The following is a 14,164-nucleotide window of genomic DNA, read 5'->3' as shown; positions in this document are numbered from 1 at the left end:
GAAAGAGCTGGACATTCCAAGTTCAGCTGGTACAGTGATGAGAAAGATCTGGAAATTGTTGAGACGTCTGTCTGAATTGTTAAAGCCCAGAGAGGGAAGCTGAAAAATTAAATCTGTTCCATGGCAACTCCTGACTCATAGGCAACTCCTGACTCCAAGTTATGGTAGAACGGGAAAAGCCATCTGACTCCCCGAGTCAAATGAGAAAACACTTGTGCAGGCTGAAGCTATTAAGGCAGTTTCTACTAAATACATGCTGTTTTGACAATGCCAGCAATTACTTTCCTCATTTAATGGCTGCAGTACATTATCGTGGTGTATTTTCTTTAATTTGAACTTTTAAAAATAAATACGTAATGTTGATTCATGCAAGCTTGGTGGGGAGCTGGGACATTCGGTAATCTGTGCGTGCCACATTCTAGAGTAGTAGATGACCACTGCCTGCCTCATTTTTGTTGGTACTACATATTTGTTCATTAATAGTTTCAGAAAGAAATGTTGTATCTGTAATTTCTAAAAGGTTTGTGAAATGTTTGCCAGGTGACTCCTGGCTGCCACCATATGGGATCAGGATGAAGCCGTGACAACACAGCATGCTTGCTATTACTGCGTCCCTTTTCCATCAGCTGCTATGGGGGAGTTCTTTTGAACTGCACACTGCTATCGGCTGAAAGGATTATGAGGTTCAAAATAGTTTTCCGCTACTGTCAGGTCCAGCTGGCTGGTTTGCTGTGATGCTAATATTGTTGACTGTCTGCAGAGACACAAACCTAGCAATGCTTGACCATGCCTCAGGGGTTCATCCCATCTTTTCTTTAGACGTGTCTTGAGTGTAGATGCTTTGCTGTGGCTTCTGGGTTCCCCTCCCACCTCTTTGTGATACCAGGAAGGTTTGTGCAAAAGCACGAACTGATTAAAAGAAGAGGTCTGCCATAAAATCAACATTTTTAGCCAGATCGGTTCTCTGACTGCCACCAGAAGGCACAATCCTGATCACTCCTTGTCTGAGGGCTTTTTTTCAGTCTCCTCAGCAAGCTGTTTCAACTTGCACCTAGAACTGACACATGGGAAGCACTGGAAACGCTTAGCTGGGAATAGCAGGGGGAAGAGTGCCAGCAGTGAAGTCTTAAATTGTCTTAAGCCCACCATAAAATCACACTCTCAGTTAACTAGAGTACATTGTGTGAGGTATGGAGCTCATTGTTGGACCAAATTTGTCAGCTGCTCAAGTGTACTGTGTTTCTTTGTTTTTTTAAAGGCAATGTTCTTTCTGCCCTTTTATAAAAGACATATTTTTGAGAATCTAAGCTTTACATAGGAGTCAGACTTTAAGAAAATACAATGCCTGCAATCAAAAGACTTTGAACAGTATGGTGTTGGACACCGTTTGAATGCTGACGTACATTGTACAGCTTTTGATTTACTGGTGATTGCTGATGGGAGTTTTACTGAATTACTACATATTGCAGCTCTGTACAGCATCTGATATTAATGCCAAAGATCGGTGTCTGGGTTCTTGCCAAGTGTAATGATCCATATCTTTCTTTAGGAACATTTTATGATTGGGTAGGACATGCGTCTTTGCAAAGCTTAACTCTTCGGAAGTGGAAATCTGCAGCCATTTGGAATACTGCTCTCTCCGTGTTCCAGTTTCAGGCCTGCTTCCTTACCCCCCCTAAAAAATGAGGTGACATTTTTTTAAATTCTACATACAATATAAAATAACAATAAACCAAATTAATGTAATAGCTGAGCATTAATAATTAATGCACCTTCCCTGTGTTTCTCCATTGGACTGAACTTAGCAGCAATATAGGCTGTGACGTAAAGTCCCGCGTCTTACCCTGGTGGCCCAGGCTCATTTGTGCCAGTAGCGTCACCAAACTCACGGGCCAAATCCTCCCCATTGTGCTGCAGTTCCCGCTTAGGGGTTTCTGATTACTGTTTCTTCTTCTGCTTTTCTGAAAGACACAGAATGATAACTGCCAGCTGTTTTCCACCGATCAGGAAGACTTTCCAGTGTATCAAGAAATTTTTCCATACTGTTTTTCTTATGGGTGTTGGGTCTCCTGTGAGAATTAATCTCTGTGTGATGACACCATTTGAGCCCCTAGATGGGCAAATAGAGGTAGATTGTGGCTTTTGAGTGGAGACAGCTAAGACAGTGAAGACAGTTGTGAAGGTGCCAGATCATGTGAATCTATTTTGTGGCATGGACACGTGTGCAGACTGAGACACCATGACAGCTCTCGAATTGTGGTGAACACTGTAGGAGGGAAGAGGGGAAATGACAGCCATTGACATCCAGCAGAATATGCCTGAAGGTGTGCGAGTACACCAGCATTTTGGGGTTCTTGCTTTTCAGCAAGTCAGTAGCTAAATCTGTGGTTGAGGAGAGTGTTGAAGTAAGACTCCAGTGCTCTCCACAGGATAAGCGGATGATAAGGATGTGTTTTTTTTTTAAATTGAAGTTCTGATTATTTCTAACACTACTGTTGCCAATGTAACATATGGTATCAGCAGCAGATTTTGAGAGAGGAGAACACCAGGTTGGAAGAGCACGATGGAGCAAGAGTAAAGAGCTGCTGGAGAAGACCACAGCATTACCGGAAGAGTCGTTATCTTGGGGGCTGTTTGTGAGGAATTGCCAAGCAGTCTGGTTGCTTTTAATCAAGGTGTGAAAGCACGCACTGTGGGTTCCTACAATTTGTCTGCATGATAAAGCCATGCACCTTTTTCTCAGAGTCAGGAGTCTTTTTTTGCTGGATGCTTAATATATAGTAAAGCACAGTCTCTGCTTTGACATGCCTACAGGCTCCATAAAGCCGAGGTAGAACACACAGCAAGGAGAAGGCTTCAGTGTCAGGGACATGGGATTACACAGCCAGAAGCACAATGTGGCACTCCCCTCCCTTTATTTTTAGGCTATTTTTGAAGGGAAACATGATGTGAGCATGTGCCATCTTTCCTCACGGAGACACTAACTTCCCACAGGTTTCATCAGAACTGAATGAAAGGCAGTGGGACAAACTTTTGTCCCCAAGGAGAAAAAAAGCTCTACTGTCAGTTCAAGTTACCTCTTCTCCTAACCTGCAGCTGGACAGTCAGCCCACAGGCAACACACACGTACCTTTATAGCAAGTGTGAACTGCTTCTTGTCTGCCAGATAGTCAGGGGATAAGTGAGAAAGCTGCGAAAGCTGTGAATGGGGAGATGAGAGAAATAGGGACTGAGAGTTCTGTGACCTAAGTAGTCGCTGACTCTTTGCCTTGCTATGAGTAGTCAGCAGCCTGACTAACGGAGTCAGAGAGGTTGATTTGGGGTGATGTAATGGAAGACGTGACAATCACATAGCTCAAGAGCATTTGTTCCTTAACACTCATCACAAAAACAGGTTATTTGTTGACAATGTGATACAGAAAGATAAGATACTAGATCAAGAATGAACTGCAAGATAAGCATGTAGGCCCACAAATTTTCCCTCCAATTTTAGTTGCATGGTTGAGACGCCCAAGACAGAAGCAGAGTTACCTGGCTTCCACTACACTTGTGGACAGTGGAAAGTGATGGGCCTTATCTGAGGTTTGATTCTGTCTCTCACCATGGACTACAAAGGGAGCCCTGGACAGCCAGCCTCCTGCTGGAGGGACATCTGTCAGGTACCTAACCTTCCATGGGATGACTCTGGGCCACAATGGTTGTGTTTCCTACAAAGAAGATGAGGGTCATAGCATTCTGAAGGCAAGCTGAGATGGTGATCTTAGTGCCATAGACCATAACACTGCGAACAGGAGAGTGAGTGTCAGCGTGCAGTTGCATGATCAGCTGAAGATGTGTAGCTACACAAGTACCCGGGCCAACATGAGGGAGTGGGCAGGAGTGCACAGAGAGGTGAAGGATGGGAGATGGAGTGAGATGGCCCCTTCAACAGCAGCTTAAGGTGATCATGAAAGGTTGCCCTTAGGCAGTTCAGGGGAATGTAGCTGGTGGGAGAAGGATGAGAATTCAACGCTGGCTGCAGCGCAGTGGGGAGTTTCAGCAACTGCCGCACCATCTAACAGCAAAGGTACCACATGATGGGATCTGCCATTGCCTTTGCTTGATCATGCAGGGCCTCTATGGGCATTAAGTATAATTTTATATAAGATTCATTCCTGCAGGATTGGCTGCATGCTGTACACTAAGGACAATGACACCCCAGAAGACTGTTCGTATTAATTTACCAGAGAAAACATTTTATCTCCATCAGGCAGATAATGAGCTTAATTTGCCATCTTTATTTTTGCTCAATACTTTCTTTTTTTTTTGGTTCTACAGCAACTGGGTAACAGCACAGAGAGTCTATATCATGTGCTCATCTGGAGGAGCAGATTGACCATTTTGCCATGCTTGTCAGTGTGCTGGCCTGCAGTGCCTTGCCTATACTAGCTTAGTACGGGTGGAGGAGTGAGCATCCTGGCACCGTTGTCTCCATCAGAGAACATTCAACTGCAGCTCCGCAGGAAAATGCTGCTCTGAAGGGAGCGTGAAAGAGGTTTCTCCTCTTGTCGCTGTGCTGTGCAGAATATCCCCTTTTCTTATTGCTTCTGAACATGCTTCACGAGTTTGAGGTGGTGTGCAAAGCAGGGCATGCTGAGAAGCACATTATCCTGCAGCCCTGCATTTGTCAGATGCTGTTAAACAGCGGGGAAAGAGAATGGAGGAGCCGGTGAATCTGTCACATCCTGCTTGTTCAAAAGATTATTGATGGTGCACAATGTGTCAAAGCATGACCTAGTAGTGGGTTCTGCTGCCAGAGATGTCCAGTAGCCACTTCTTTTGCAGCTGCCTATAAAGTGATGCTACCTGTTTATGAAAATAGTCTCTGTCTTTGTATCTGCCCGTGAGCCTTTCAGTTAATACGCCTGAAACGGTCAGTCTTGCCTTGGACTCAGACAAAATGTGAAGGTCCTGTTCAGTGAGAAATGCTACCATTTTGACATTTCTTTGTGTTTTGGAATGGGATTGAAATAGGGAAATATTGACATTTACAACAGAAATCCCAGGAAGTTTCAATTAGGAAATATTATAGTGCACTTTTTTCCTGACTTTATCTATGCAGTGATTTTTTTTTTTTTTTACATTCTCACAGTTGAAATATTTTTATTTGTTCACAATGAACAAGACGTGCTGATCTGTAGTGTTCAGTTTTAAATTTTTTCATTACTTTCTGTTAGCAATTATTTCCTGATAATGAAGTACTGCTTGACGAGAACTGCAGTTCAGAAGCTTGGTGAATTCACTCTGACCCTCTCCCGTTGCCTGATTTACATCTCCTGTAGTGTATCATGCAGTTTGGTCAGAATGAAATGTGGAATCTTACTGCCTGATGTCGTGATAAAGGAATCTGGTCTGTATGGTGTAAGAGAGGTTCAGGCGTTGGTTCCCATGAAGCAGCGTGCTGCAGCAGGAAAATGGAAGTTTGTGTTCCAGTGTTCAGATTCTCAATGCAATATTGCGGACCAGCTAAAAAAATATTTATGTCAAGTATGTATAGGTTAAATACTTCCTCTGAATTTCCTGGACAGAAGATTGAAAATGTGGGTGGCTAGAAAATTGAAAATATCTGCCACAGTTTGGAAATTCACTCTCCCATGCACAAACTGGGGCCGGGATCCAGTCCGCCTGAAAACTCTCTTTGCTGTAGACTCCATCCACTGCATACTTACCAGGTTTGCCTAACCCTGTAGGTAACTCTTCATTAAATATCTCCTGGTGAGTCTGAGAGGTCTTTAGGTCCATGCCTTGATTCACCAACACAGAGCTAGGAGAGACATTTCGGGGAGACAGGTACTTATCTCCTTCCGAAGCTCTGCTGTGGGCTGGTTTTAGGCACTCAGTGAATTTCCACCCAAGTCCGCTGGAGAAGTCTGGAAACTCAGATGCCATGAAGACTGCTGAAGGTGGTCACTTCTCCCGAAATCAAAAAGTGATTGGAGCACTGCCCTGAGAAAGAACAGGTCTTCGTGCAGGGCACCTCTGGGAGGATGCAATCTGGGTCTCTCGCAGTATAAAAGAGGGACTGGACTGCCAGATCGTGGCCAGATAACCCAGTAACCATTCTGCTGGAGCCAGGTGTGCAAGAGTCCTGGGGCCAAAAAGTAGACGCAAGAGGGAGACTTCTCTAACCTAGGGTTCTTGGGGCAGCATGGAAGAAAACTCTGCTCATTTCTTCTAGGGACATTTTGCCTCTTGTGTGGTTTAATGTAAAATGCATACATACTCCAGGGAGAAGGAGTTGTAGCTGCATTTCTCCCTATCTCCACATGAACCTACCTGCCTCTCAGCTGCTGGAATCCCTGGCCTGAAGTTGCACCAGTTTGTGCCTGCTTTGGGCCAGGAGCTCTGCCTTCCTGGCCAGCTGCAACAAGGACAGCGTTACCAGGTACCCGAGTCTTTACATCACCTCGAAGGGGTGCTGGCTGCTGCCTCCCCTGCCCTCCATCGCAAGGGAGCAGAGCACTTAGACATGGCTTCCTGCTTCACCCACAGGTGTTTGTGCCACTAGATCATCACTGTTGTCATAGCCATCCCACTAGGCACCTCTGGACAGGGGAGAGCTGGGCAGCTCTGGGTGCCAAGAGTGTTGTCCTCTGCAGGCATTGCAGTTCCCTGCAGCGTGGAATTAGGAGGAGAGGAATTAGGAAGGCAAGATTATCCTCCGCAGGTTTTTCAGAGGTGGCAGCCTCTCTCCATGCACTCAGCAGGGGACGTAAGCAACTGGGCTAGGCAGGCAGGTACCTGTCCTGTCTGTCCCCAAGACAAGGCAGCTTGAATTTCAGTGAAGACATAGCGAAATGAGGTAGCTGGCACAGACAGATGTGACAGCACCCGCTGCTTTCTGTCAGATTGTCTTTCTGATGAAAAGATGCTGGTTTCTGGGCAGGGAAAGGAAGGGAGGACCACGGGGCAAGACTGCTGTTCTGCTTTGCAGCACTTTTTTCTCCGCTCAGCAGTATCGCATCAGCGACAAAATAAAAATAATACGTAGAGAAGGATCCATCGAAAGCTCACTCATAAAACATCAGGCCACCTTTAGCTCTCAGCTTTAGGACATCGAATGTGACAGCCCCTCTGCATTTGGGCTGACTGCTTTAACCTCTCTTGGGTGGTTAATACTACCTAACAGAGGAGTAAAGGTTTAGAATTGTAAAATACTCTTTCAATCCTGGTAGTAATTACCTCTTAGCAATGTTAGTGCTTTGCCGACTCAAAGAGAACTAATCCCGTTCTGTCATCGGCAAGAAAAAAATGTAATAGCTGTGAGAACTGTGGAGCTTATTTTCAAATAGATGCCTCAGCATTTTGGTATTTTCTGTGGGATTAACTAGTAACACAGGAAGGCTCATACTTATGCAGAGCTTTCATTTGCTTCTGTGACAATTTGCCATGGGGAAAATGAATGGTGTCAGGAGAAGTGGTGCCGTTTCCCACTCTTCCTTGTCAGCTGAAGAAAAAAGACTTATTAGTAACATAGAAACAATTGGCAACTTATCACCAGTTCAGGGGAAGTTTCTCTGAGCTCCTTGCCTCATATTTCTGGTTTTCTTATGTTTCTCTGTTTCTTGCAAAAACAGAAGGGGCTGCCATTTTACAAGCACAGAAGCCACATAATGAAAGCTGTAGAACTTTTGCAGTAAAAGCATCTTTGCTACCATAGAATAGATACTGAAGCTCTTTTTGTACTGATTTGTTACACTTTTCCGCCCTTCCACATAGTTAGCTGCTTCTAGCTCAAAAAAAGATGATTTGCTCTGCTGTACGTATAACCCCAGCTCCTAACGATGGCTTTGTGCCGTGCTTTGGTGGTCTTCTGAGGCTGGCTCTGCGAGCAGCTGGTGCTGATGGGCACAGGCAGCGATGGCTGCAGAATACTAATGTTGGGGCTGGCTCCCACAAGGCTCCGCTTTTGAAAAATGCTTTAGCCATTCAGAGTCCGTGCACCATGCTGAGCAACAGGAGGGCAGAAAAGCTGTGCTCGCGGAATTTTTTTTTTCAATGCAGAGCAAAAAGCCGACAGGAACGATGGCTCTTTGCTTCACATTGTTGTGCCCAGGCTTCTTTCAGAGCTGCAGTCATTTATATGCATAAATATCAAGCCTGTCACTTGTTGCAGGCTTTGATAACATTTGTGTAACAAAGGAAACAGAAGGAGAAAAGAGCTGAACATCTTCTATTCCAGTCTTATAAAATGAATGACTCTGTAGTTATGGTGATTACTTTCTTTCTGGTTTTATTAGATCACTGTCCTCTGCAATTTGTTTTCCTTCCTGCCCTGCTGTCCCATGTAAAAGACCATGAGAGGACCTCCCCCCACACCTCCTTTGTCTTTCTCCCACACTGTGACTATCCACAGGGGATAGCTCGAAGAATTACCTACCAGTAGCAATTGCCACAGCAAAGCCTCTTGCCATATACTGACACAAACTTTTTTTTTGCTTCAGTTTTTGTCTTCCATTAACCGTCTGACAAAGTCACTCCACATCACCCATTTCATGCAGAGATACAAGAACTCTGCTGTAATTATATTGCATTTTTGATTATTTACTTGGTTTCTCTGTATCTCCCCTAGGCAAAATGCGTGCTTGCTATTTGCTCTACATATCATATCTTTCCACAGCTTCTAAACTGAGGCTGACGGTAGGTTGACTGCTCATCTCTGGAAAGGTGTGCAGTTGCATCTAGCTTTTCTCTGGGTTTTGCAGCTATTCTGTATTGAAAGACAACTAAAATACACTACTTCTATAATCCTTGTTTGCCATTAAAGCAATTGCTGAAGTATCACAGGAATGTTATTCTGATGCCAGGAAGGAGGAGGGAGAGGTTTGTACTGATTGCCAATAGGAGGGGAAACGGCCTGCAAGACAGTCCCCCTATTAAATGTGGTCTGCACAATGAAAAACTTGGGAAGCCTTTCTAAGGCTTCACACGTTTAGGCTTTGTGCCCAGGCTCGGGGTCTCAGACATGGAGGTGGTTTCAGAACACCACAGAGGGGGAACCATTTCAGCAAAAATATCCAGATTACCTGGATAATTTATTAAACTGTCTTGGATCTCCATTCACATGCATTTTTACTGGCGTGCAACTCCAGCAATTTCTCTCCTGCCCTCCAACCAGTCATTGCTCTGCTTCTGAGCTATCAAAGAGGTTTCAGGGACAAGAACAGATAGAGCTCCTGTGAACATTCCCAAGGCAAACTAGAGGGTTGGGTGTTTTTTTTCCCTAAGTAAATGCAATTTTTTGTGCTTCCTGCTTTTACCAGTCTTCCCTAATCTTATAAAAACCTTGAAGCAGTAGTATTATAGTCTTGATGGTCTGAACATATAAACAGGGCAGGATTTGTAGGGACAAGTAATATCTTTTCCTGAAGAAGTACTTGTGTGCCTGAAGGCTTGTCTGGTTTTTTCCCCAGCTGTATCAGTTGGTCTAATAAAAGATATTACCTCTCCCTACAAACTTTGCCTTACTTATTAAAACAGTTGCCTCCAGGACACAGAACACACTTAACTGTGTGGAAAACTCCAATGTCAAGGTGATAAAGTGGAGTTCAGTGGTGTGATTTCCATGCCCCAAGCCAACTGGCACAAACTAAAACAAGGTGGGATGAACACTGTCCACCCTGATCATTCTGCACATCGTTAGTGACCCTTTCACCCCAACACTGTCAGTATTTTTGTCTTTCCTAGCTCTCAGCTGTATGGGGCAGCTCTTTTCTAACAGAGGGACACACGTTGGGTAATGTCTTTTGGATGCTGCCTCAGTAGAAACAGCAACTCTTACAGTATGCTTGATGAAACTTCTCTGTCTTCTGATTATATTCTCGGTTACTATATCTCTGTACATTATTTTTAGTTTGCTGCAGGTGAACTTGACAGAGATGGGGAAAAAAGCCCAGGGTGACTGAGTAGACCATTTATCCTTTAAGCATCACCTAAATGTTGACAACTTGGTTACAAATATTAACGGATATTTTTTCTTTTTGTACTCTCAGGTGAACTTTCTGTGGAAGGCATACAAGACCCATTCCTCGTTAGTGTACATATTATCACAGACCCAGGTGAATCCAAGACTCTTCAGCAGGCCATCGATAAGCTTCTAGCTTGGATCCATCCAGACCTCCAGCTGTTCCGAGTCTCAGAAAGACGAGTGCCCAAGAAGCGCAGGAAGCCAGGTAAGGCTGGTGCTTCTCAGCCAGCCCTTGCCATCATTCTGTTTCTGCAGGAGGAATATGGAGAAGAACCAATCCTGCAGCTCCACGAAACCTTTCAGCGGCCGCCTTGGCATTACCACCACACAGAGCGAGTGCATGGGAAGTTCCTCCCCTACATGCCATGCAGCCAGGACTTCTACACTTTGGCTCCAGAGACTCCTCTATGGGCCATTCGCCCCGTGCACTACGGGAGAGAAATTATCCGCTTCACTATATACTGCAGGAGTGAAAACTTTGTTGACATTTTGAAATTGTACGAGTTAATACTGAAAAGACCAGTATGTCAGAAAAAACCAGACTTTTGTGTTTTTCCCATCTATTCTAACATGGAAATAGACATTCAGTTTTCTTTAAAAAAACTTCCCAAGGGCCAGGTGCCAATGCCGACAGAGTCAGCGGTGCTGGAGTTCAGAGTAAAAGATGTGGGGCAGCTTGTGCCTCTCTTGCCCAACCCTTGCAGCCCCATCAGTGAAGGCAGGTGGCAGACAGAAGACCACGATGGAAATAGGATCCTTTTGCAGGTAAGTTCAGTACGCAGGGAAACAGAAGCACATTTATTGGTTTTGTGCAGGAAAGCTTAACCTGCAATGGCAACCAGAAAAGGAGGCTTTGTTTTTCGCTCTGTCCTAGGAGAAAGAGCCAGGACAGTACCACTGAAGAAAGAACTGGAAACCCCTTGCTGTGTGTGTAACTAATCAGGAAAGCAGTGGATGATACTACCCAGATATCAGTCAACCTCAGTTTATGCAGAGTGATGTGAGATGAGATAGCTGTTTAAAAGAATTAGGAGACAAGGAATTATGAGCCCAAGTGGAGAAAGGATGGCTGATGGGTGTAGTTTTATAAGAAATATGGGCACAGAACTGACAAGAGTTTATAAAATAGCTCTCAGTTGTGAGATTTTTATGGAAGACAAGCAGAATTCCTGATGGTATTCATTATTTCCTAGCATCACGGGGTGACAAACTGCATCTCTCTTTTGCGCAGTGATTATCAGGATGGTGAGAGAGGTGGTGAAGGAAATGCACCCTGAAGAGCAGCCTAAGACACATTCCCACAGACTCTCTTCTTGAACTAACCTCAAGCGCTCGTAACCAAGTCATGAAAGAGAGTTTATTTGTTAAGACATCTGTAGGCACCATATCTGGGCAATGTATCAGCATGCTGTGCTTCACTACACCACATCCGAGGGAGATAAAGGGGATAACGAGCAGCAAGCTTTTAACAGCTGTCTGCCCTGCAGAGGGGGTATCTGTGGCAACCCAGAGCCAGGTTAATGTGCATTCCTGCACTGCAGAGGTATTTATTGCTGCTTAGCATTCAAATCAAGGAGCACAGACCCTCACCTTTAGAAGACTGTTGTTCAGATTTTGAAGCAGGGTATTTTTTTTAGAGTGAATTGCATTCATGAAGCTTGTCCAGTTGTCTGGTCTTGTTTCTGTGGAAGAGGCACTGTGGGTGCCATCGTTCCACTGTGCGGACCTCCCAGCGTGCAGAGAGTGCCTGCAGCACAGTGCCTCTGGGTTTGTAGCTCCTGGGACTGACAATCTGGGTGCACAGGGCATCTGTGCTCTGGTGAGTCACATCCAGGTGGTGGTGAAACCTTTTGATGCTGCTTTGCAGATGCCGCCCAGAGAGACACCCCTTGCCAGAGCGGAACAGCACACATGGAGGGCTCAGGAGGCAATTCAGCTTCCCTGGCCATCTGCCAGGACAGCCACCAATTTGTCAGGGTTACTGCTTGCACCGTAGGCATATCTGTGTTAGCCTGAGATAACTTGTAAACTTCAGCTTACAAGCACTATCATGAAACTTCTGCACAGCAGCCATACTCACCTACGTCCGCTTTTCCTTGTTCTTTTTCAGGAGGTTTTTGCTATGGGATAAAGCTTTGGTTTATGGGCTTTTGCAGCGGTTTCAAGTAAATTGAAGGGAAGGGTAAAAAAACCTAAACAATAGGACTTCTAAATAAGGCTTTTGATTTCCAAACAGTAAATTTTCAGTAAGTCTTGCCAAACAGAAGGCTGAGGTAAACCCCGCAAAGAAAGTTAAAACAAGATTTTAGCCATATGCAACAAAATAGAAGGGCGAGAGCCTGCTAAGCATGGCCTCCAAGTGCAATTAATTTTCATTTCTGTTTTCAGTGAAGATGATGGTGCTGAAGAGGAGGGCAAAATGACAAATGGGAATGAAGTTACAGAAATGGAAATCATCATATTAGAAGTGTGGTGAAGCACAAGAAATTTAATAGATGCAAAATGGGGAGAAAACAGAGACTTTGGGTCTAACTTATGTGATTCTAAATTCATGAAGTGTAGGTCCTTGTGTATAGGTTTTAAACAATTCTATAAAATCAGAAGTGGAGCTCCATAATTAAACCGAAGGGAAAATGTCCTGTTTGCATTCAAATGACTACAAGCCACCAGTACAACATGGCCATGAAAAGAGAAGTGCAGTCTCCCATGTGTACCAGAGTTAGTGTCCCCTAAGGAGTGTGCTTGTGCACAAAGTCCCATGGGCCCCACCTGCGTTCAGCCCTGGGCTCCAGACAGGTGACTTCAGAGAGGTGTGGGTACAGGGAAGGGCTCTCACCCTGTGCAGAGGAATGGATTTACTGTCTTACAGATGGGAACTGGAAAAGTAGGGTCATCTGTTGGAAGGTAGCTCTGACTATGCTCAGAAAACATACCAGAAGATGAACGGTAGGAATAGGAAAAGGCTATTTCACTAATTACTTTCCTGGCACAGGAACAAGAAAATGTTGATAAATAGATGTAAGATGGCAGTTGTCCATACTGATGGCCTACTACATGACAGCCACTGAGCAGCTGCAAACAGGTTAATACCCTAATTCAGGACAGGATGGTCAGTTAAGGAAAAGAGATTGTATGATGGATCATGGGTTATAGGAAACACTGGATTTGGTGATCCATGGACTCCTTATGCTCTTTTAACTCATTCTGAGTTCAAAACAAATTACAGTATCTACCTTTTAAAGTAACAGGACTAAGTTTTGATTTTTCATAGAGTGCTGCTATTAACAATACTATCAGTGCCACAGCATTGGCAATAACTTCACTTCTTCACAGTTATGTGAACCCAAACAATGACAGACATCCTGGTATTTTTGAGCCTGCACATCAGTTGGTACTTAGTAATCATCAGAACATTTTTATTTACTTCATATTGATACTGTACCATTTTACAGACTAAAATTACCAATCATACCCAAAATGGTGGATTAACATCCCTGTTAATAACAGGTACAATGTTTGAAGTTTGAATATACCTCCATGGTTACACTAACAAGATGTGACCTCTGTGTTTCTCTTGGGGTGCTTACAGGGACTTGGATACTTGCCATCCAGATTGATCCACATTCTTAACCCATTTTGCAAATGCAATTACCAAGGGGCTTAGACAAAGTCAGTGCAAGAGAAAACGAAGTTATTCATGTGCAGGATAAGTCTGGTTAATACCACAGAAACTATTCCTTCATTTGCAAGGAAGCCCTTCAAAATTATTTTGTCACAGTAGCTTTTCCACATTGGCAAGCTAGCTCCAGGGGTGCAGCTACATACCAGCTGAGGCAAAGGGTAAGCTTCAGTTGGCTTTAGCCGGAGCAAGGCTTAAGAGCACGTTTGCATCCTGCACTGCTGCATCAGTGCTAAGCCCAGAAGCAGGAGCTCTAGGGAGCTCTTGTCAGAGCAGTGGAAATCACAGAATCACAGAATGGTAGGGGTTGGAAGGGACCTCTATGGGTCATACAAGAGTATGTAAATAATACAGCTAAGAATATACTATATACTGGTATACTGAATATACTGCCAGTTTTATAGGTTTTGTCCAAATTCCTGGCTGCCTCTGGGCATAATCCACACAAAGACAGCTGAGATGCTAATGAACTCGCACGG

At 44.3% G+C, this 14,164-nt stretch overlaps 1 protein-coding gene across 5 annotated transcripts in view; it reads left to right on the top strand.

Annotated features, from left to right (window-relative positions):
* Positions 1-14,164, top strand: part of FAM124A (family with sequence similarity 124 member A) — a 45,771-nt gene that overhangs the window by 18,511 nt on the left and 13,096 nt on the right. For all 5 annotated transcript variants that reach the window (XM_075421318.1, XM_075421290.1, XM_075421300.1 and 2 more), the window contains one exon: positions 10,032-10,771. In XM_075421318.1, the coding sequence (XP_075277433.1) occupies positions 10,032-10,771 (740 nt within the window). The remainder of the gene's footprint in view (positions 1-10,031; positions 10,772-14,164) is intronic.

This window comes from Opisthocomus hoazin, chromosome 1 (assembly GCF_030867145.1).
Source record: "Opisthocomus hoazin isolate bOpiHoa1 chromosome 1, bOpiHoa1.hap1, whole genome shotgun sequence".
Classification (NCBI taxonomy): domain Eukaryota; kingdom Metazoa; phylum Chordata; class Aves; order Opisthocomiformes; family Opisthocomidae; genus Opisthocomus; species Opisthocomus hoazin.
This window is presented reverse-complemented; position numbering and strand designations above follow the sequence as displayed.